The sequence below is a fragment of the Centroberyx gerrardi genome, chromosome 18, assembly GCF_048128805.1.
Source record: "Centroberyx gerrardi isolate f3 chromosome 18, fCenGer3.hap1.cur.20231027, whole genome shotgun sequence".
In the NCBI taxonomy this organism is placed as follows: domain Eukaryota; kingdom Metazoa; phylum Chordata; class Actinopteri; order Beryciformes; family Berycidae; genus Centroberyx; species Centroberyx gerrardi.
In genome coordinates, this window is record NC_136014.1 from 9911014 (window position 1) to 9933106 (window position 22093).

At 43.6% G+C, this 22093-nt stretch overlaps 1 protein-coding gene across 1 annotated transcript in view; it reads right to left on the minus strand.

Annotated features, from left to right (window-relative positions):
• Positions 1-11541: 11541 nt before the first annotated feature.
• The window catches only part of fndc1 (fibronectin type III domain containing 1), a 35283-nt gene continuing 24731 nt past the window's right edge, over positions 11542-22093 (minus strand). The window contains exons 18-24 of the mRNA XM_078290083.1: positions 20938-21174; positions 18841-18949; positions 14863-14942; positions 14508-14537; positions 13348-13509; positions 12991-13113; positions 11542-12335 (exon numbers count right to left, since the gene is read on the minus strand). Coding sequence (XP_078146209.1) covers positions 12220-12335; positions 12991-13113; positions 13348-13509; positions 14508-14537; positions 14863-14942; positions 18841-18949; positions 20938-21174 — 857 coding nt within the window. The 3' untranslated portion in view covers positions 11542-12219. The remainder of the gene's footprint in view (positions 12336-12990; positions 13114-13347; positions 13510-14507; positions 14538-14862; positions 14943-18840; positions 18950-20937; positions 21175-22093) is intronic.

Consider the following 22093-nt stretch of genomic DNA (forward strand, 5'->3'; position numbering starts at 1 on the left):
AGCAGCGATCAATGTCAGTGTTTAAGTGGATAAGAAAATAACCTCCTCTCCCCCAGGTAGCAATGTCTAAAATCTTCATTGTTTTTCCAGGTTTGTTTCCACCGCAGAAAGTAGTTCTAGTCATCCATGTCAGTAAATTAATTTAGTTGATGACAGAATTGGGATACGGAGCAGCACTTCTCTGGTCCTGACCTAATTACCTGGAAATGAGTTTCCCCGAAAAGATATTCTGGAGTTTCCTTATTTTACTACCTAGACTGTGGTGTTCTCTGTGTGTGTATGTGTGTGAGAGAGCGTGTGTGTGTGCCCAAGACATAAAACAACAGTTCTTTCATAACAAAGACTGCATGGGCTTACTTTTAAAAGGCAAGCTGAATGAATGTTGGCAATATCGCCTGGGAAACCTGAGCTGAGCTGCAAAGACTTCGACAGTACTTCATGTCATGAATAATTTCTGAACCTCCTCTCCCCATACAGTGTCTCCCCGTCTTCCACTCGCTCCTCTGCTCCTCTGGCCTCTCGCAACGGGGGAAACACAGGAGAGAAGGTGCTGTAGGGACGCGATCCTATTGGACAGTGGGAGAACATGTGGTTTCAGAGTCTTCTCCTTCACTCCTTTTTGACATTTCTACCACATTTCTTTTACTGCTTTTATACACTTTTATTTACCCCTACCCAGTGATGTAGGGGTAAATAAAAGGATGACTTCATTTTCATCCAAATAGTTGAATATAAACCTCAACTTAACCCTAAACTTTACAGAGATGGAAAAAAACATGTGATCACTGATTTCCAAAGATAATAGTGATTTTTGTCTTTCCATGCCACTTCTTTTGGCCCTCTACCCGTGCCTCTCAGTTCCCCCAGCAGGGCTGTATGGGGTTTATGCGTGACCCATGAGTGTGCCAAGGGGATGATATAATTGCGAGGCTCAGCGGGGTGTCAGCATGAGTTCATAACTCACTTTCGGAATGAGCTCAGAGGAGCGAGCGGCAAGAGACCCGACTCCCATCCAAACCCCAATAAAAGAACAGTGAGCTGAGAGCAAAACAACCGGCTCTCTGTCACTCGCAGCGCGCCTCTTATGTCATCTTGGAGTTTGGTAAATATTATGTCTCTGAGAAGTTGAGAATTCCCAGATCTTTTAGGTCCATGAGACCTTTTTTTCATGAAAGGCTTGTTTTGGTGGAGGGAGACATTTTCTCTCTGTGTTGTTTATGGCTCCTGTTTGTGCAATCTGGACCCGCCATTCCAGCAGATATTACCCAGGATACAAGACTTCCCCATTCTCTACTTATCCTCCGTCCAGCCAGTATGGTTCGCCTTCCAATCTACGTAACAGTTACATAACCTTATGGAGCTGAAAGGGATCGCACACTTTGTTTTCTCAGTATCTCACAACTTCCTTATCCGCCATGTATCGACTTTACTAAGATTCATCTCAATGAAAAAGTGACAGTTTCTTTCCTAGAATAAACTAAACAGGTTAAGTTTAAGTCTGTTTAATATATATCCATCCAGGAAAATGATGGCTGTGTGTTCTTCCTACACGTTAAAAGGAGGGAAAAAGCGCATACAAAAAGAATGATGGGATTATGATCTGGTGTGGTAAAATGCTTTGATATTGCACAGATGTGCATTACTCACTAATTACACCACACAGTTAAAGTGTATTCACATATTGGAACTCAAGGACGTATTAAGAGCAGAATTATTAAAGCAGGCCAGTGGCCATGATGATTCCCTGATGAGACACTGTCTCCTGCTGCTGTTTGTTGTTCAGTAAAAAGTAGTTCTTTGCATGTGTATTCTTTTATCTTCTGGGTTGATTTAACAAAGTTTTGTGTCATAAACCTAAAAAATTGGCTAATAAAAGCCTTTTTAAAAGCCACTTCACGGGAAAATCAACCTTAAATCACTGCTATAAAACAACTATTGGTGATGCACCTTGGATTTCTGGGTCCATTTTGTTGTTGTTTGTTTATTTTTCTTAATTAGCCAAACGTAGACGTCACGCCTTGAGATATTTCCATTGCAGCTATAATAAACAATAAAGAAAGAAATAAAGAGCAAGGGCTTCTTTCTAGAGCCGCTATTTGGCATCAACGTTCAACAATCATACAGGAATAAATCCATCGTACAAGGGGTAGAGATACCAATTCTCCATCGACAGCCTCAATAGACCAGAATGCAATGCAGCTACAGCTTGCATAATTGCAGATCTGTTACACCTTCTTCAACGGCTTTTTGTCATTTGAACAACCAAGCACTCTCCACTCCCACTTTGTCTCAGCTGTAAACACTTACTCCGCTATCGCTATTGCTCTCTCCACCCAGCACAAAGAAGCCCCTTCTCTGGGGGTGGTCGAATGGCATTCTGGGAAATGTTGGAAATCACTGACTGAAGTAGAAGTAGAAGAGGCAAATTGAGGGAAAGTGGATACATCAAAAAGTAACTTACAGCACTTCATCACAAAATATCTCCTGGAATGCATCGAACAAAACAAACTGAACATATAACAATGTGGATTTTTCCTTTAAATGTCAGGTAATCCACATTAAGGCAGAGCCAGGTCTGTGTCTACACTGACTGGCACTGGTGAAACATTTTTGTTATCTATTATCAACGCTTGATACCTTATTAGAAAATACTAAATACATGTGGTAAGTCTGAAATGTTGTCATATCAAATGACTGATTGCTTGTAAAATTCTTCATTCTGAATCTCTCTCTCACTCTCTCTCTCTCTCTCTCTCTCTCCCTCTCCCTTTCTCTATTTCTCTCTCTTCAACCTTCAGATGATTTTTCTACCGATGATTTAAGCCCTCTAGAATGAAGTCTAACTTTTTCCAGCCCAAACAGTGTGTGACCCACTTCTAAGAAAAAAGAAACAAAAAAGCAGCATGTGGAAAACAGTTAAAAGACCTACATTCTTTCAGTCACCAAAATTTTTGTCACGTGATTTTAATGCGCCTGTATTTAAGCACAATTCAGCGCTATATTCAGATATATGGAAATTAGCTAAATAGATACAACACAGCCAGTAGCAACTTGCTAGCATTTAGGAGCTAGATTGAAAAGTAGCTGATTTTATAATGCAAGATCCACGTGTGGAAAGTCAGCTGGGCCTGGACTCAATCAAGCCAGCGTGGCCTTTTGCCCTTCTTTTATATAAAGGATCTGCAGTTTGCACCACGCACAGACCTTGACTTTCACTTCGCTGCATGAAAACTATTACAGAGGATCTGACACACGCTGGAAAATAGCTGACATATGATGTTTCAGTGCCGCTGATTCGATCATCATGGATGGATGTCATGGTGTTAACTTTGGATTTTCTGTCCAAAATGAGCTAAATTTCAACATCTTTGCATACATTTAAGAGGCTGCGTTTGTGTTTGTATGTGTGTGTGTGTGTGTGTGTGTGTGCGTGTTAGGAAGGAGGGGGTGTTGTTGTTCACGGCGGTCACCTTTCCATCCTTTTGTCTTCTGATCTCAGACATTGGCCACGCTTCCAGACCGAAGCAGATGCAGCAAATCACGGTCCAACTCTAAATCCAAAGTCTAACACTGAAGCACGGCAAAGTAAATATGCTTTTCTGAAAGAGAACAAAAACAACAACAATGCCAGCCAACCTGCGGTTCGCCAAGCCCCTCTCTATTTCATTGCAGCCCATTGTTTCCCTTACCGGACAGCCAAGGCCACCCTGCCTGGACGAGCGCAAAGTAAACCCCACCTAAGAGAATTGTTGATGATCTAATGCGGTTTTAAATAGAATCTCATCAGTATTGGCTTCACTGGAGTGTTTTAGCGTTACTTGGTCTAAATGCTATTTTGACGACTTTCGTTCGCACTGGTTTCAATGGAGAGTTTTATTATAAGATTGTTAAAAAGACTGAATGAAGCGTTTTAGTGTAACAGGGTGTTTCGAAGGTCTTTCCTAAAGAAATGCAGTGGGGAAGCAGAGTCGGGCTCTTGGATCGCAGTCCTGTTTTCCTGCTTTCAGCTCACCGTTGTCTTGTTGTATTGGTCATGGTGTGTCTATTTGTCTTCTCCTCTCTGACAACACTCATCACTCCTGACCAGAACACACACACACACACGCACACACACACACACACACACACACACACACACATACACACACAAGTCCAAGTAGAAAAGGACCAGCGACTTCATCCTCCCTAACATCTGTAGCAGATGTGGTCGTCTTCTTCTACATGTGTCTATGCAGCATTTGTCATCCCATCCCATCTCTTCTCTTCTCTTCTCTTCTCTTCTCTTCTCTTCTCTTCTCTTCTCTTCTCTTCTCTTCTCCTTTTCTCTTCTCCTTTTCTCTCCTCTTCTCTTTCCCTCCCCCTTTCGTCTTTTTCTCAAGCACTAAACGCAGGCAGGTTCATATACATTATGTACATTATGTTATGTTACATTGTTACATTATGTTCACTGAATCTCTTCTCTTTTTCTCTCTTCTCTTCTGCTTTTCTCTCTTCTCCTTTTCTCTCCTCTTCTCTCCCTTTCTCTTCTCTTCTCCTTTTCTCTCCTCTTCTTCTCTCCACTTCTCTCTCTTTCTCTTCTCTTCTCCTTTTCTCTCCTCTCCTCTCCCTTTCTCTCTCTTTCTCCCCCTTTCTCTTCACTTTTCTTTCCTCCTTTCATCTTTTTCTCATGCGTTAAAACACATTTACGCAGACAGGTATACATTATGTATTATATTCTCTGAATGTGTATCTCAGGTCTTGGAGTGCAAAGGCAGGGCTTCCTATACTGCTCAGACTAAAATATCACAATTCTATCCTCAGGTCAAATGGCAGTGCAAGATGCTGCCAATGAAAATATTTTGGGGGGAGAGAAGCACATCACTCACTGAAAACACATGGTAGCAGAAGCTTTCATCCACGGCGTACCTGGAAAATATGTTTGAAATCTGACAGCCATCCACCAAAGTGTTGACAAATCGGTCTGCTATCAATCCAAAAACAACCATTATCTCTTCATCACTGCCCAATGGAAAACGTTACATGCCCTCTTGGAAATCTCTCTGCGTTTAATGCCTTTTAAATGAGTCTGCCATAGCGAGCCGGAGCCAACCTCAATAAACTACAGATAAGGGGTCGTAGGGTAGACGCTGATATTGTGCAGAGGTGGAAAGTAGGATTTACAACTCTGATTAATGAGCTTGAGCAGATTTTCTGAGTGAGGCTACTTTTTGAGAGCTTTTATGTCTGAACTTGCACCTCTACTTGAATTACTTTAAAGGCATTTTCTCCTATCTTCCTGTAGGATTTAGTTTTGCTTTTAGACGTTCATGTCAGTTATGAATAAAACGCAGCACTTCTTGACTTAACCTTCCATAATATTTCCATTTTGCTTGATTTGTTGATATGATTAGAATGAGAACATCCTCAAACTTAGGCTTGATAATGGCCCATTAAATGACTTGGAAGAATCATGCAAAAATGGGTAATTGCTGCATTGCATGCACTCCATCTTAATGTGTTTTTTCAATAATTAAGTACTTGAGTACTTCTTGATGATGTGCTCTTTTAAATGTATTTTTCTTGCTCTGACTTCTTGTAAAATTGTAATCGCTTCTGAACGGCTATGATGCCAACAGGACAGATAGAGACTTAAACGTCCCATTGATGGATGGACGGCATAATAAAATAGTCTCTCGGCTCGTGCGCATCATAGAAATCCTATTCCATCCTCGGAGGAATGATGGGGATTAATAGCAGTGATAAGTGAATCTTGGCTGTGCAGGGGAGTTGTACAGTATGTGTTATAAATGGATAGGCTGGCTGCTACTGGATGTCCTTATTGATTTTGCTCACTGGAGAACTCACTGAGGCAAAACTGACAGCTGAAAAATGCATGGAATCAATTTTATAAAAGCATTGGAAAGGTTCTGCTGTTGCAGTTTATGGAAAGCATAATCAATTCCTATTTAATTTAGTGCAAACCAAAACATAAATGAATTTCACTGCAGAGAGGGATTTAATGCATACTTTGCAACAATGACAAAACAGACCTTTCCAATAATTCCCCCCTTATCAATGAAATATGTTTTTCATTTCATTTCAATGTTTATTTGAATAGGGACAGATACATAGACATAGAACATTTAAACGAAAATAGTCTGATGTCACATATCATCATCATGTTCCGCCTGTATATCTGTGGTTTGTGGTTGTGGTGTTGATCCACTTATAACTTGGCTTTTTATTTGTTTCACAGACTTATTTTGCACAGATGTAGGCCTGTAATTCTTGCTCAAACAACATTGTAAAATGTGAGCAGCGCATTTGGCTACAGGCATGAAAATGAAAACTTATGCCTCATGAAAGATTAAATCTGAATTGGACAATATTAAAAGCAATTACTAACAAGTCCTACAGTAATTTGATTAAAATTCAGTTTCAAATGGCCCAGAATATACCTATGAAGTGACAATCTGTTCTCGTAATCTCTTAGCCTTTCCAAATCTAACACAGCAGAGGTTACTCCCATTAATCTGCTGTTATGATATTATAATTATGAGTTACAGATCAAATTTAGATCAGTAATACATATGTAGAGTGTTTACACACACAGTAACCTAGATCTTGGCCCTATCCATCTTCTTGGCATACCTATTACCACAGTGTGGACACAGGAGGAGTCACCCAGTGAAGTACAGTTGAGAGAACTACATTGGCATCTTTTGAATCTTTGGAATCCAAAGATTCCAAAGAACTTTTCATTACAATGCCTGCTTTCACTGATGTCATACTCTTTATGACACAATTGGACGTCTTTATGACACAATTGGAACTCTTTATGACACAATTGGAACTCAGCCCCTGCCCCTTTAAAAGACCAGGACGGGTGTGTGTGGGGAGACTTGAGCGTGAGCAAAGAGAGAGAGAGAGAAAAGAGCCAGACTATTAGTAGCAGAGTTACAGAGAATGAAGCCCTCCATGCGGGACATGGAGGGTCCAGAAGACCACAGCCATGGCTGGAGCCACATGGAGGAACCAGAAGACTACAGCCAGGACTGGAGCCACATGGAGGAACCAGAAGACTACAGCCAGGGCTGGAGCCACATGGAGAAACCAGATGACTACAGCCAGGGCTGGAGCCACATGGAGGAACCAGATGACTACAGCCAGGGCTGGAGCCACACGGAGGAACCAGAAGACTACAGCCAGGGCTGGAGCCACATGGAAGAACCAGAAGGTCACAACCAGGGCCAGAGCCTCTACGAGCTAGCCATGAAGCTCAAGGCCTGTGAGGCTGAAAAGAAAGACCTCCGCCAAGACATGGAGGAGCAGGCCACCAAGTTTGCAGCCTGCAAGGCTGAGAATGAAGCCCTCCACAAAAAAGTGGAGGAGCTCCACAGCCCCTATAAGCTAGCCAAGATGGTCAAGGCCTGCAGGGCTGAAAATGAAGCCCTCCGCCAAGACATGGAGGAGCAGGCCATCAGGTTTAAGGCCTGCGAGGACAAGAATAGAGACCTCCATCAAGAACTGGAGGAGCAGGCCACCAAGTTTGCAGCCTGCGATGCCGAGAAGAGTGGCCTCCGTCAAGAACTGGAGGAGCAGGCCACCAAGTTTGCAGCCTGCGATGCCGAGAAGAGTGACCTCCGTCAAGACATGGAGGAGCAGGCCACCAAGTTTGCAGCCTGCGATGCCGAGAAGAGGGGCCTCCGCCAAGAACTGGAGGAGCAGGCCACCAAGTTTGCAGCCTGCCATGCCGAGAAGAGGGGCCTCCGCCAAGAACTGGAGGAGCAGGCCACCAAGTTTGCAGCCTGCGATGCCGAGAAGAGTGACCTCCGTCAAGAACTGGAGGAGCAGGCCACCAAGTTTGCAGCCTGCGATGCCGAGAAGAGGGGCCTCCGCCAAGAACTGGAGGAGCAGGCCACCAAGTTTGCAGCCTGCGATGCCGAGAAGAGTGGCCTCCGTCAAGAACTGGAGGAGCAGGCCACCAAGTTTGCAGCCTGCCATGCCGAGAAGAGGGGCCTCCGCCAAGAACTGGAGGAGCAGGCCACCAAGTTTGCAGCCTGCGATGCCGAGAAGAAGGGCCTCCGCCAAGAACTGGAGGAGCAGGCCACCAAGTTTGCAGCCTGCGATGCCGAGAAGAGGGGCCTCCGTCAAGAACTGGAGGAGCAGGCCACCAAGTTTGCAGCCTGCCATGCCGAGAAGAGGGGCCTCCGCCAAGAACTGGAGGAGCAGGCCACCAAGTTTGCAGCCTGCGATGCCGAGAAGAAGGGCCTCCGCCAAGAACTGGAGGAGCAGGCCACCAAGTTTGCAGCCTGCGATGCCGAGAAGAGTGACCTCCGTCAAGAACTGGAGGAGCAGGCCACCAAGTTTGCAGCCTGCGATGCCGAGAAGAGGGGCCTCCGCCAAGAACTGGAGGAGCAGGCCACCAAGTTTGCAGCCTGCGATGCCGAGAAGAGTGACCTCCGTCAAGAACTGGAGGAGCAGGCCACCAAGTTTGCAGCCTGCGATGCCGAGAAGAGTGACCTCCGTCAAGAACTGGAGGAGCAGGCCACCAAGTTTGCAGCCTGCGATGCCGAGAAGAGGGGCCTCCGCCAAGAACTGGAGGAGCAGGCCACCAAGTTTGCAGCCTGCGATGCCGAGAAGAGTGACCTCCGTCAAGACATGGAGGAGCAGGCCACCAAGTTTGCAGCCTGCGATGCCGAGAAGAGGGGCCTCCGCCAAGAACTGGAGGAGCAGGCCACCAAGTTTGCAGCCTGCGATGCCGAGAAGAGTGACCTCCGTCAAGAACTGGAGGAGCAGGCCACCAAGTTTGCAGCCTGCGATGCCGAGAAGAGGGGCCTCCGTCAAGAACTGGAGGAGCAGGCCACCAAGTTTGCAGCCTGCGAGGCTGAGAATGAAGCTTTCTGCAAAAAAGTGGAGGAGCTTCGCCAAGAAATGGAGCTGATCCAGAGTAAGATGGCCTCCTCCACCTGCCAGCAGGCCATTGAGCTTGAGGCTAAGCAGAAGGAGAAGGAGGTCCTCCTCCAAGCAATGGACAGGCTTAAAGAACAGCTCCACACCAACTACGAGCAGGCCATGAAGCAGGCCTGTGAGATGGAGAAGGCACACCAGAGAGAAATGGAGGAGCTGAAAATGTTCCAGAAAAAGGAGGCCTTGAGCAACCTGGAGACCATAATGCTCAGTGGCTCAGAGCTGATTAAGACACTGGACCAAAAATCAGAGGAGCTGAAAAGACTCCATGCAGAGAATGCACTGAGCACAGAGCTTACCATCAAGCTCAAGGCAGAGAAGGAAGAGAAGGTGGGCCTCCTCCAAGAAATGGAGAAACTGAGGATACTCCAAAAAGAGGAGCTGAGCATCCAGGAGGTTTCAATCAGGCTCAAGACAGAGAAGGAGATGGAGGTTCTCATCAAAGCAATGGAGGAGCAGGCCATGAAGCTCAAGGTCTGCATGGAGAAAGATGAGAAAGAGCCTGGAGGAGAACCGTCCAGGAAGCCTTCCAAAATGAAGAGATTCATAACGCTTCTGACCCCAAAAGGGAGGAAGAAGAAAAAGGAGAAGAAACAGGAGAAGATGGAGTCCCCCACAACGACTCCAACATTTGACTTTTCCTGAATTACCTCAAGAAATTGAGCACGTTAACACCTGTGCTCTCTCACACACACACACACACACACACACGCACACGCACACGCACACACATACACACACACACACACCAACCCCCATTTACAACCCACCATCCCCCCACACACCCTAACACCCATTTTAAACCCACCCTCCCCACACATACATAAAATAATAAAATAAAATAAAATATCAATCAAAATAATGCTCTTCCTGTATTGCTTTATTCCTGTAGAGAAGTGAAAGTGGCGCTGCAGTCAACATTGTATGCAGAGGATTTAAGACAGCTGGACAGAGACAGTGTTGTAGAGAAAATATAGGCTAGCTGTATTGGATCTATAGTTGTTTTAATGTTTTTGATGTATGAATTGTTTGTCTGGTTCTGCAGTTTAAATGCTGTTGTCAAACTCAAACATGGAAGTGGAGCTGCTACATTACTCTACATTTCTCTCGTCCTCTGAGAGAGGCAGAGCTGTGTAAAAGACACTCACAGCTCAATAAGATCACCTTAAGAAGAATCACATACTTGATTACCCTTTTACTTGATTACTTTTAGTGATTTTCTATTCTTTGCTACACAGCATTGATATGACTACTAGTGTTCCACCTGAGTATATAGATCTACTGTTCCAGTGAAAACATACAGGGAAGCAAGGCCTCCAGAGGTTATCAATGAATTCAATATGGAACGCAATGATGAACAGGCATAGAAAGTATAATATTGTTGCTGAATGACACTGAAGAAACTGAATTAGACTTATTACCCAGGTTTGAGCTCTATACATGCACATTTTTTAGTGTTATGGGGCCACACATTTCTTGTTTAGGGACAGCAAAACCCTAGGGCCGACCCTGGTACCTAAGTAATAAAAGTAAAAGTACTCGTTTTGAAGAACGCTCCCTTTCAACATGTATTTTAAGTATAAGTATTTTAATATAGGTCTAACTGCTCCATATACAGTTGGGGAGTCTAATAATGCAACAGATTTTATGAGCTTATTGTATGTTTTGCATGTTAAACCTCATTCTGCAAAGTAACTAGTAACTCCAGCCATCAGTTAAATGTAGTGGAGGAAAAAGTACAATATTTCCCTCTGAAATGTAGTTGATGAAAAGCATAAAGTCTCACAAAATGGAAATACTCAAGTAAAGTGACACTACCTCAAATTTGTACTTGAGGTACTGTCACTTGAGTAAATGCACTTTCTGAAAGAGAAATATACTTGAATTTATTCCAATGTGAGTTCAGAATCATAAATAAAACATTAATCGTAGAGTAAGAGTTGGTATCCAAGTTTTGATTTGATTAATCATCCCAGTTATTTTAACCTATTCACTGGTGTTTATGTGACATGTTAGGGTTAACCTGGAGAGGAGGGAGGGTTTGGTTTGTTCATCAAATGGAGTGCAGAGAAACTGCAACAACACTAACGGCCCTAACAACACTAAGCAAAAATTTAAAAGTGCCTTCTCAGAAAGTGTCCATGCCACTTAAAGACACACTCTTGCGTAAGGTGTGTGTGTGTGTGTGTGTGTGTGTGTGTGTTTGCGTGTGACCTAATTCAGCCTATATTAATATTCACCCGCTATATCAGCATGCACTTATGCCCCCCAAACCCAGGTGGCTTCAGGTTGGGGCGGGCAGAAGAGGTGCCCCTTTTTCATTTTTTGCATCTGTGCACGCCACTTGCTGGTAAATGAACAAACTGGTATTTTCTCTCTTTCTCTCTCTCCCTCACCTGTTTTTCTCCATAATATGTTATTTTTGACACTTCGTCTGATTTTAACAGCTGCTATTCCAACTGGTTCATCCACAGCTTGTCTTTTACTCAAATCTTCCATTAGGTTGATTAAGTAGATCTGGATCACATGTGGAAGGTTTTGGTAGAAAAGAATGTGGCAATGGGAGAATATGATATGATTCATGTTTTAGGATTGCTGTGGTTTCATAGCACCTTTATTCAATCTCCCACAGTTCCTGAGCAAATACTTTGTCTTTTATTCTTTGTCCGTATACATACAAAACTTACACAATAACTTTTCATGGAATCTGGTAAATACCAAAAGGGTACAAAAAGACAGTATGAATGTTCAAAAACACAAATAAACAAAAAGTAGCTGTCAAAAGCCATTACATTACATTATGAAAAAAAAAATCTCCCGATCGAAAATGAACAGACCTATACACACCTTAAGTGCCCATTCGTACAGTTTGCTTTTCAGTTTGTGCTTTGGTCCAATGTTGCCCGTTTGTTTGTGTGTGCATTTTGAAGAGATAAATAACGCTGGGTGGGGACCTGTCTCTGGAGTAGCTGGGAATAATACAAGGACACTTTCTGACAAGAGTTAAACTAAGCAAGAGCACACATGCTTCTTTTTCCCTCATATACAGACTGCTTTATATAAAAAAAAAAGTGCATTGTAATGAAATATATTGTTAGTGATGTTTAAAAGTACTATATTCTCTTTCTCTGAAGCTGTAGTAAGTTTGTAGTGGTGTCTTTTGTTGCGGTTGGCAAAGTCCGTTTCTAAGGGCGGGACCAGTGAGGGGGCAAGCCTGCAGCAGGATGCAGATGGGTTGCCCTCGGTAACGACCTCTCCTCATCGCCTGTGTTACCACTTGCCGGGGATGGGCACCCCGCACTCGTACCAGCCTACGAAGGGATGGGCCGTACGCCGGCCGATAGGTCCAAATGTCACGGGCTCCTGTCTGTACGAGCGATGAAATCCTGCAACACAAAAATATCACAACACTGCTCACATCCATTCACAGAAATGGATCATGTGACTTTCTGGATGTAATCATTTAGTGACAAGTCAAAGTTATTTTCCTGCTTGACTTTATGACAATGCTGATGGTGAGTAATCCTTGATGGGAATGAGTTTGGGTTTGTTTTTTCATGCGGTCACTGCAGCACAGTCGTCCTCAAGAGCCAAATTCAGCTAATGCAACTGGAAGTACGACACATCTCTCCTCTATATCTGAGCACTATAAAACTTGGTCATGGTGTTGCAAAAATCATTTTGTACAAATCAAATCTGATCTTTTCTGAGCAGTATGTCCTTAATAAAAAGAAGTAAAAGTTGTATTACTGTGAAAATGTATCTTAAACTATAAATCTTTACATTTTAGCTGCCATTTCAACCTCCCATAATTATATTCATATGGAAATAAGTTTTGATCACATCACATGACACAAGAACATACTTCTGGATTTGTCATCTATTAGTTTACATGAACTGCTGCCATACAGTGATGTATGGTGATGTATATAGGTAGATATTTTCATTATGGTGATGATGAATACTTAGAGAAGAGAATACAGTAAAGCAAATTGTTGCATAAGAAGTACTTCTATGTATGTATGTCTTTTATTTATTCACCTTGTGCTGTAGGCAGGTTATTTGAGAGGTAGGCTGGGCCTGTCCTTCCATCCAGGTAGGAGTCGACAAACTGGCAGTGGTCCTCTCCCTGGCCAAATGTATCTGCTATACTGTAGAAGGGCTCTGTAGAGAGAGAGAGAGAGAGAGAGAGAGAGAGAGAGAGAGGGAGAGGGAGAGAGAGAGAGGAGATATAAACCGACTTTATCAAATGTCCCATTATTTAAGGCTTGGCTGGTTATCTTCACAAACAATAATATCAAATGCTGTAGAGAGATGAATATACTGTATGTAGGTGGATAGAGAGATAGAAACAGATGATGACATTGGAATTAACACAGATTAAACTTGATAGGTTACCCCTAAGACCGTCTCCCATGAAGATCTTGTATCGTAGCGAGTTACACAGAACCACTCCCACAAACTTCCGGTACCAGGTCCGCTTGACGTACTGGCTGCCCCTGCAGGCGCTGTGGGCTTGGTTATACTTGAAGGTGAAGGGGATCCAGATTGGCTCTCCACCTGAAGAGGGGGGCGTGAAACAGAGAAGGGGATATGTGATGGTGTGGCTGCAGAATATGCATGGGCTACATCTGGGTGCTATCAAATTTGAGAAAATCATTTTCTAAAATCATGTATGTTCTTCAATGAACAGTATGTAATTAAGAAAATGAAGTAAACGTTCTATTATAGTGAAAAAACATCACACACAACTCCCAAAGTATGTATTCCAAAAGAACTATACATCATTGACAAAAATGAGACTGTGCAGAATCTGTCCATGCACTTGTTTGTTAGCCTGCCATGATGTAGTACAACACCACATTGGTGATTTACTGCTATCAGCACAATGTAAAATAGTAAGAACTAATATTGTACTGTATTGTATTGTAACAGGCATGAGGAGTGAATGGCAGTATCACTAGTGAATTAGCTGGATCCCACCACTACCTGACTGGCCTGTGTGTATCTAGAGAAAAATGAAAAATGTAAACCAAAATAATGCAAAACAATAAAAAAAAAAATCAATTTCTGTACTCATGTCTCCTCTGCGGTAAAATCTACAAGCACACCAACACTCAAATCGCATTACAAATCCCACACTCTCACTCCACTGTCGGTGCTCATAATGATAGGCCTTCTTAATAGCACTTAATGATGCATGCAGCCTAAGCCATCCTGAGAGCCTCCTCTCTCCGCTACACACTGTACGCATACACCGTAGCACCCAAAGGAGCGCTAACGATGGTGCGACAAATAGGTGAGGAGGGAAATTCAACACCTAACGCTCTGAAAACAGTAAATACCTCAATTCTACTGCGGCATAGGTAGGAGAGGGAAGGTATTTTCACCATGGAAATCTTCCAAGTGTTCTACTGTATGTAAAGTGGCGGTGCAGAGTCAGATGCTGGCATGCTGCTACACAGATGGTTAACTCCTCACAGACTCAGCACGGCTTTGATAGGACGAGGTTTGTTGACCTTACATTACAGATGTGCTCTGCTGGTGTATGCACTTACCAGGTGGTCTTTCAATGAGAAGAGGATCATCTGAAAGAAGCAGAGGGAGGCCGGTTCACAAGGGAGGAAAAGCACACAGACAGCACTACAAGTATGATGTATTCGCCTGGTTACAAATGCACATAATGCACTGTACATCTGGAAGCCTGTTTCCACTCCAAGGCTGGTTTTGTATGCGGATATCTTGCATCGCGACAGGATTAACATCGCCTCAATGTTTTCTGTGACTGCCCGCATAACCGAGTTTGACTGAGGTTTGAACTGTAGTCAATGGGGCATCTAATGTTTATCTTTGCATTGGAACATTACTGTATATTTGAACTGCATTTGTGTGAGATGGCTACAGTATACACACCTGATTCAGTGACATAGGTGAGCGTATCGCTGACTGGTCCCAAGCCAAACACATTCTTGGCCTGGACTTTGAAGTAGTACCTGAGTAAAACAAACCACAACACGCAGATTTAATGGGAGATTTAGTTGTTAAAGTGTCATTCTGCCAGTTTTGTTGTGATGGCGTGAAGGTGAGGAAAAAGTTAATGAGCACAGCAGATGACTGGGCATGCTTTAGAGTCAGGCTGATTTAAGAGTAGTCTGGTTTATATTCGTATGAATCCAAAGTGAGCACAGCACAATAAAATGGCTATTTGGCACACGTTGAAGGGAGAAGGAGGGAAGGAGAGCGGAGGAAAGGGGGGGGGGTGAAGGAAAAAGAGACATCTAGACAAGGGGAGATTAACAGATAGGAAGAGAGGAAGAGAGGATAAGAGGATAGGAACGAAAGAGAGAGAAGAAAGGAGGCCCGTGGAAAAAGTAAACTGGGGGGGGGGGGGGATAGATAGACGTATGGTGAAAGAGAGGGACGGATAGATGGGAGGAGGGTGAGAAGAGAGGGAGAAATATCACGCTGAGGGCTTTGCTGTCTGACACAGAGCAGAGCGGAGCTCAGGCGGTGAGCTCACTTTGTCTCTGGGTGTTTTAAACACTGCGGAGGAATCGTAAAAATCCCATCAGATTAAAAACAACACCGCCAGTGACGACTCGAAGAGCGTGCAAACTTTTCCACCGCGGGACGGCCGATAACGCGTATGCGCATCTGTAAAGTGTGTGTGAGGGCGTGTGTGAGAGTGTGTGTTCACGCACGGCGCTCCCCTCCCCTCCGCTCTGCAGGGTCACATACAGTAAGTTCACGGTCTGTTAATTTCCAGCCAAACCCCTCTAACCAACGTAAAGCCACGAGGCCTGGATCCAATCACCGCAGCCACGTGACGCCGCCGACCAAAATATATATCATCAGAGAGAGAGAGAAAGCGAGGCAGCGGGGGAGAGATGACGTAATGAGCAAAGAAGAAATCGGAGAAGGTGGAAAGAGAGGAAAGGCGAGCCAGCTTAAAGAAAGCGATAGTAGACCGCAAAGATACTCTAAAGCCACACCAAGCCACGCCGGCCACATCAGACTTTCAATACGCAATCAAATCCGTCAGCGTCTTGGGCATCACTCTCAGTATCTCCTCTCCAGATGAGAAAGTGTATGGCGGCTGCATACGCTGTAGGTCGACTGCAGCGTATTACATGCCCTTCAGCAAGCATTTTTCACCATGAAGTCATTAGAGAAGACAGATGTCTCAGAGGTGCAGGGCTGCCCCAGTGCAGAGGGACTGAAACCTATACATGGCTTCAACTAGATGCAGGCAGTAGGACAAAAAAGGCAGCTTAGCCACGAAAACTACAGTGAACCTTTCAGGGTCGATTATAGACTGTCAACTATTCTGGGACGATAGATCGAAAATCAATATATCGCAATACAAAAATGCAAGCCAATGCCACTGCTAGAAAGATTTTAGGCTCAGAAACAAACAGAATTCTGCACAGTCAGACTTTGTTGTCATTGAACTTGTATTTACTACATCATATCGTGGTTGTATCGAATCGTCAATCCCATATCACGTATCTAATCATATTGTTAGACAAGCATATCGTCCCATCCTTACTAACTACATTTAATGACACTGATGTATGAACATGGAAAATTGGAGAGGCAAGCATTGATGTTTCAAATAAACAACTCACATAGGCAAACAATACTCCTTCTTCAATGTTCCACAGTTATGAACTATTTTTATGTGTATGATTGATATTTATGAGTGAATCTCTTGAGCAGGAAGCCTTGTGGATCCAAGGGGATCTGTCCACATGTGTGTACACGTGTGTGTAAGTGTGTATGTGTGTGTGTGTGTGTGTGTGTGTGTGTAGTAGTTCTGGCAGCCAGAAGGAGCCTCCAGCATCTGAGGGAAATGTCTGCACTGTCCCATAAACCATCCCAAGATCAACTGTAACCAAGAGAGACACACTACCTTGGATACAAACCGGATGCCAGGGAGGGAAACCTTGGAAAAACTTATCTTCACCAACTTCAGTTCCAAGACACACACAAACACACACAGCAGATCTCTACGGTTTGTTTTTGGGTTCCCACAGTCGTGGATGAGACACCTATCATAACACCTCAAACTGACTCGTGCTTCCACCGGTTACCATGTTTCTAGTCCTGATGGACTCACCCATCTGCAATAAGTTAACCGTTTTTCATAGATAAAACACCAGTATTTGCGAATAAGATTTTTTTCTATTTGGAGCACCAGATGGGTGGGATTTACTGCATCAGGACTATTCAGACAGTATCAGGTCATTGTCAATCGCAGAGAGGTATACTAAAGTGAATTCTTAAAAATCTGTCCTGTGATTGTCTTACCTTTCTGACACTCTTTGTACGCTCCTATGTGGCAAATTACACCCATTTGGTACCTAACTAGGCTAAACCACACCATAAAAAGTATTTGCAGTGAGAATGAATCCCGTGTGTGAAGTTACCTCTTTATACAGAGTTATGGGGTGTCAGAGGAACTGACTGAGGTTGTGTATATTGTTGATTCCAGATGAGATTGAGCATGTGAATGACAGAATAAAAGAGTAAAAGTGAGTTGAAGTTTGTTTGGACAGCAGCACATGGTTCTGTGTGGGCCATTCACTTCACGCAGACTGTACAAAAACCATATGGTTAAAGGAAGACATTGATGTTTTGGCAAATAAAGGCTTTGCTTGACTTGCTGTTATGTGACAAACAGCTTGGTAGCAATTTCACCTCTGTGTCCATTATTCAGTTCTCTCTCGGTGCATGTTAACGCTTCAGCTCAGTGTCTAGCAGATGGTGCAAGCTGAATTGCATCACCTCATTTGCATCACAGTGACTAAATGATGAATGAACAGATGTGCAGTGACTATCAATCTTCTGGTGGTCCCACAACAGTAAGTTGATCAAAGAGCTTATTTGCTAAGAAGTCAGTGTACTTCTTTAAGTTTTCTATTAGGCCTGTTGGCACCACTTCTTCTACTCTATGAATAATGTGTATGTTTTTACCCGCAGCCTTCAAACAAAAGGCCTTCAATGCACAGCGGGAAATGGAACAAGCAGTTGGTTTCAGGTAAAAACTCATAACATCGCCCCTCATCTCTTGGGTCCACGTGTTAAGAGCTGTTTCCATGCGCGTGTTTTGAAAGCCGTGACCCATAACTCGTAAGACATGCTTTCAGAAACACGCCCTAATAACTAAAACAGTGCCTTGTGTTTTCATCTGTGTGTGTATGTGTATGTGTGTGTGTGCGTATTTGAATATCTGTGCATGTGTGTGTGTCAGATAGCGTCTGCTGTATTTACCTTCCTCTGTGTTTTCCAGGATCTCAACGGAGTTTCCCAACGAGTCACGTTTTGGGGCTGATTTAAGTCTGTTTCTTAGCCTGCCTGCATCCAAGCCAAGGCTGATTTACTTCACTCTGAGGGTTTTCCGTTCTCTCCTACAAGCATTACTCTATCAGCCTGCAACTCCGCTCTGATCAAAATCAGCCCGCTCTGATATCACAATTGGAAACATGCACCCACGTAAATGCGGAACAAATCACCCAAGCATGTATAGATGCACGCATGAACTCAAACCACAAAGACAAGAAGCACACTGTGCCTTATATGATGAAGAGATAATGGTATAAACATTCCCCAGCAGAAATAAACACTCCCAAAGCCACACAGCCAAGCACCTGCACCTGAGACACACACACACACACACACACACACACTCATACACATTACACATGGATCAGGGGAAGGGATTTTGCAACCAAGCAAATCCTTTGTTTGTAAGGTGAAGTCTGTGTTTACTGTGACTCCCATGTGTGAGATGATACTGATGGATTATTGGTCCCAAAGCGATCTGCATGTGAATGCATCAACCTGCCAAAACAATACACACACATGTATACACACACATGCGGTTGTTACCTAGAGTTGGGTTTGAGATTCTCCACAGGCAGGTGTGTCCCACTGGAGACTCTGGAGGACCACCGGTTGTTGAGGACATCATCATATGACGCACTGTGGACCATGTAGCCTGCAGGGACAAAGACAAAGCAAAGGGCAAAGGGCAAAGGGCAAGGCTCATTAGATGTCAGAAAAAAATGGGAATCTGCCTCATTGCAGCAGGAGCAAAGTTGGAAATGAAGAGATCTATTTTGAAGCCAAACAAAAGCATAACCTGAGATTGATCAATCAATATCTCTAAAATCTAGAGGATCTAGCCTGTAAAAGTTTTCACGTTTGTCAACCTAGGTCAAGTGGTAGATAACTCATTTTGAAACGGAAACAAGGAATAATGGGATAAAATAAAATGGGAATGAGCAATCTGTCTTGAGATTTGGAGGAATGAGGGTCAACGCTCCCATATACTTTAAACCGTGAAGAAAATTTGCAACCCTTGCTTTTTCTGTTTCTCGTGCTGGATGTTTCCCAACCTGTCTGTCTGTCTGTCTGTCTTTAACCTGCTGTTTTCTCTCTCTCAGTCACGCAGGCTAATCCTTAGAATCCGGAGAGTATCCCGAGGTCACGGAGCCCTCCGATCGTTTCACTTTAAACCAATGGAAACCAGCGCCGCCGCACACCGAAACTACCGATTGTTCCTATTGGATGTTTGAGGGGCTTCTATTTTTGCTGGAGCCGCACCAACACAGCTGGCTGCCGACAGGAGAGAGGGGGAAATACTAGCACAGACACTTTTTTGTTTTCTTTCTCTCTGTTTTCCATTCCTTCTCCATGCTACATTGTTAAATTGAGATCTTGATAGGAGAATTCACTGTAGCCTCTTGCCTTTCCCATCTGCCTCTGTATTCTCTCTCTCTCTCTCTCTCTCTCTATCTATCTTAATCCTCTTTCTTATCATAAATAACTGTGCAGAAACAGGAGTGTTCAAACACTTTACAATATACAGCAATGCTACAAAACCAGTATAAGAAATAAACAGACAAGAATAAAGATGGATGTGGTTCAAATATTTGTGTTAAATAATTGTTAGCATCTGTTTTAACCTGCTTCATTTACTAGATATTTGGGGTTTTCTGCATTGCAACACTTCATAACAATTCATTTCTGGCACTTGACATGGTAAACCCACAAATCTGCCGTCCTAGGATCCTAAGTAGGATAAAGCAAACCCACAAAAACGTATTTGTAAATACTATTTGACCTTGGTGTGGAAAAGTAGGCAGAGAAACTGACGGGGAGTTGGCAAATTGTCCAGACAAAATGCGATTAAGTAAGAAATACACTGAAAACGATACAGAAAGTGTCTAGATTGTGTGCGAAATCGGGAGAAACGCCGGGGAGAACAGATGGAAAGAAAGAGGGGAAGAAAAGGCCGATGACAGTATAGACCATCTATCTGTTTTACACATCAAGAGGAAAGAGCGGCCCACAGCACGACCAGGAGCTTGTGTCAGCCTGCCAAAGACAACACACCGCTTCTGTAGCTGACCAGACCGCTGCCTCTGATAGTCCACCACGTCCCATACAGCGGGCCCTTATCCTCCGTCCCGCTTTTTCCTTCTGTCTCTTTCTAGGTCATAGGAATTTTGTTTTTCCCTGGGAGACGAGGAGGGAGACTCAGAGCCCAGCTCTGTGTCTTCAATGCAGTTTGTTTTTTTCATGATTTATTTACAGTAAACTGGAGTATGGTCCTGAAATCTGACTATGGGGAGATTCCCGTGACATGTTCAAGGTTTTAACTTCTATGAGCCGTTGAACCACAAAATAGATGAGAAGCTTTTGAAAAGTTGATAAAACGGAATCAAATCATATTTTAGGTAGTTAAAGCAGCTATAGGCAAGATTTTTAGGTAAAAATACACCTGTCTTATCAGGATAAATCACAAAGTGGGGCTACAGCAGAGATGAGCATCCCATCCCAACTAAATGAGATCCCAGAGATTCATGTTTGCCCAAATTAAATTCTAGTGTCGAGTATGGACACTTCTCCACCCACAAGAAGTGACAAATCAAACCTTAAGACAAAAATAATAAATGAAAAATAACCCGAGGCATCTCTTACCTGACACCATATCGTCCTTCAGTGGGCGGGCCCAGTCCAGGATGACGAATGAATGGCAGCCCTCCATGGCAACCACGGTGAGGTTATGGGGCTTGTTCTTGGGAGGCAGGTTCTGATTGGCGGCCAGGCGGTCCTTGCTCATCAGGTCCTCCAGGATGTCGACCTGAAGATACTCCAGAGCCTCCGTCAAGGAGCAGGGGGCGCCTGGGTCCTTCTGGATGTAGTTCACATAGGGAGCTGACGGCAGGAAAAAGTGATGAGAGGAACAGAGTTATTTATGATAATCATACGCATATGAGGCAGACATTTCCTCATATATATTTCACAATATATTCAGTGTGTACATTCCAGTCTGTATCTTTTATTTGTATTAATCATAGAGATCCTTGATCTCAACAGGAAAAAACCTAGATAAACAAAAGTCAAATATTTTTTTTTTACTTTTTATTATTATTAATTATTTTTACAACTCATACTTTTTTCCTATTTGCTCAATCCTGAGGCCAAGAAATACAAATTTCCAGCATTCATTCATTCTGAAATGATTGCTGGTCTGCTGTGAGTCATTTTTCAGAAAGCTGAGAAGGAGTCAGAGAAGTTAGTGCGACGGCTCGTGCGATTGTCTCCTCCTATCCCTCTTCCCTCTCCCTCCTCTCCTCCCCTGCCTGTCTTCTTGTCGTTTGTTTTCCGCATCTCTGGGAGTGCCAGCTGGACCCACAGCTGCGAATACTTCAGATATCCCACAATTCCTGGTCTGACTGGGATTTGGAGGGAAGCGCCGGAGCCTGGAGCTGCTCCCACCTCCCCAGATGACTGGCCCTCCGCGCAGGCCAAGAGTCTAACACGTGTCAGTATCTACACATCAACACACACAGTCCAGACTCCTACTGTATGTGTATACGCACAGTCATATGGCTTATGCATTTATGCATTAATATGTCAACATATAATCTGTCCGCACGGTGAGGAGATTTATGCGTGTGTCTGTCCATAAACAGGATTGTATGGCTGCATTTCTGTATGCATTCCCATATCCATATGCTTGACTAGGATCTGTGCAACTTCTTACAGTTGGAGGAACCAGATTTTTTTGCTTTCTTCATGTGTTCGGATCTTTTTACTGAACACACTTCCCTACATAAACACAGTCTTTTGT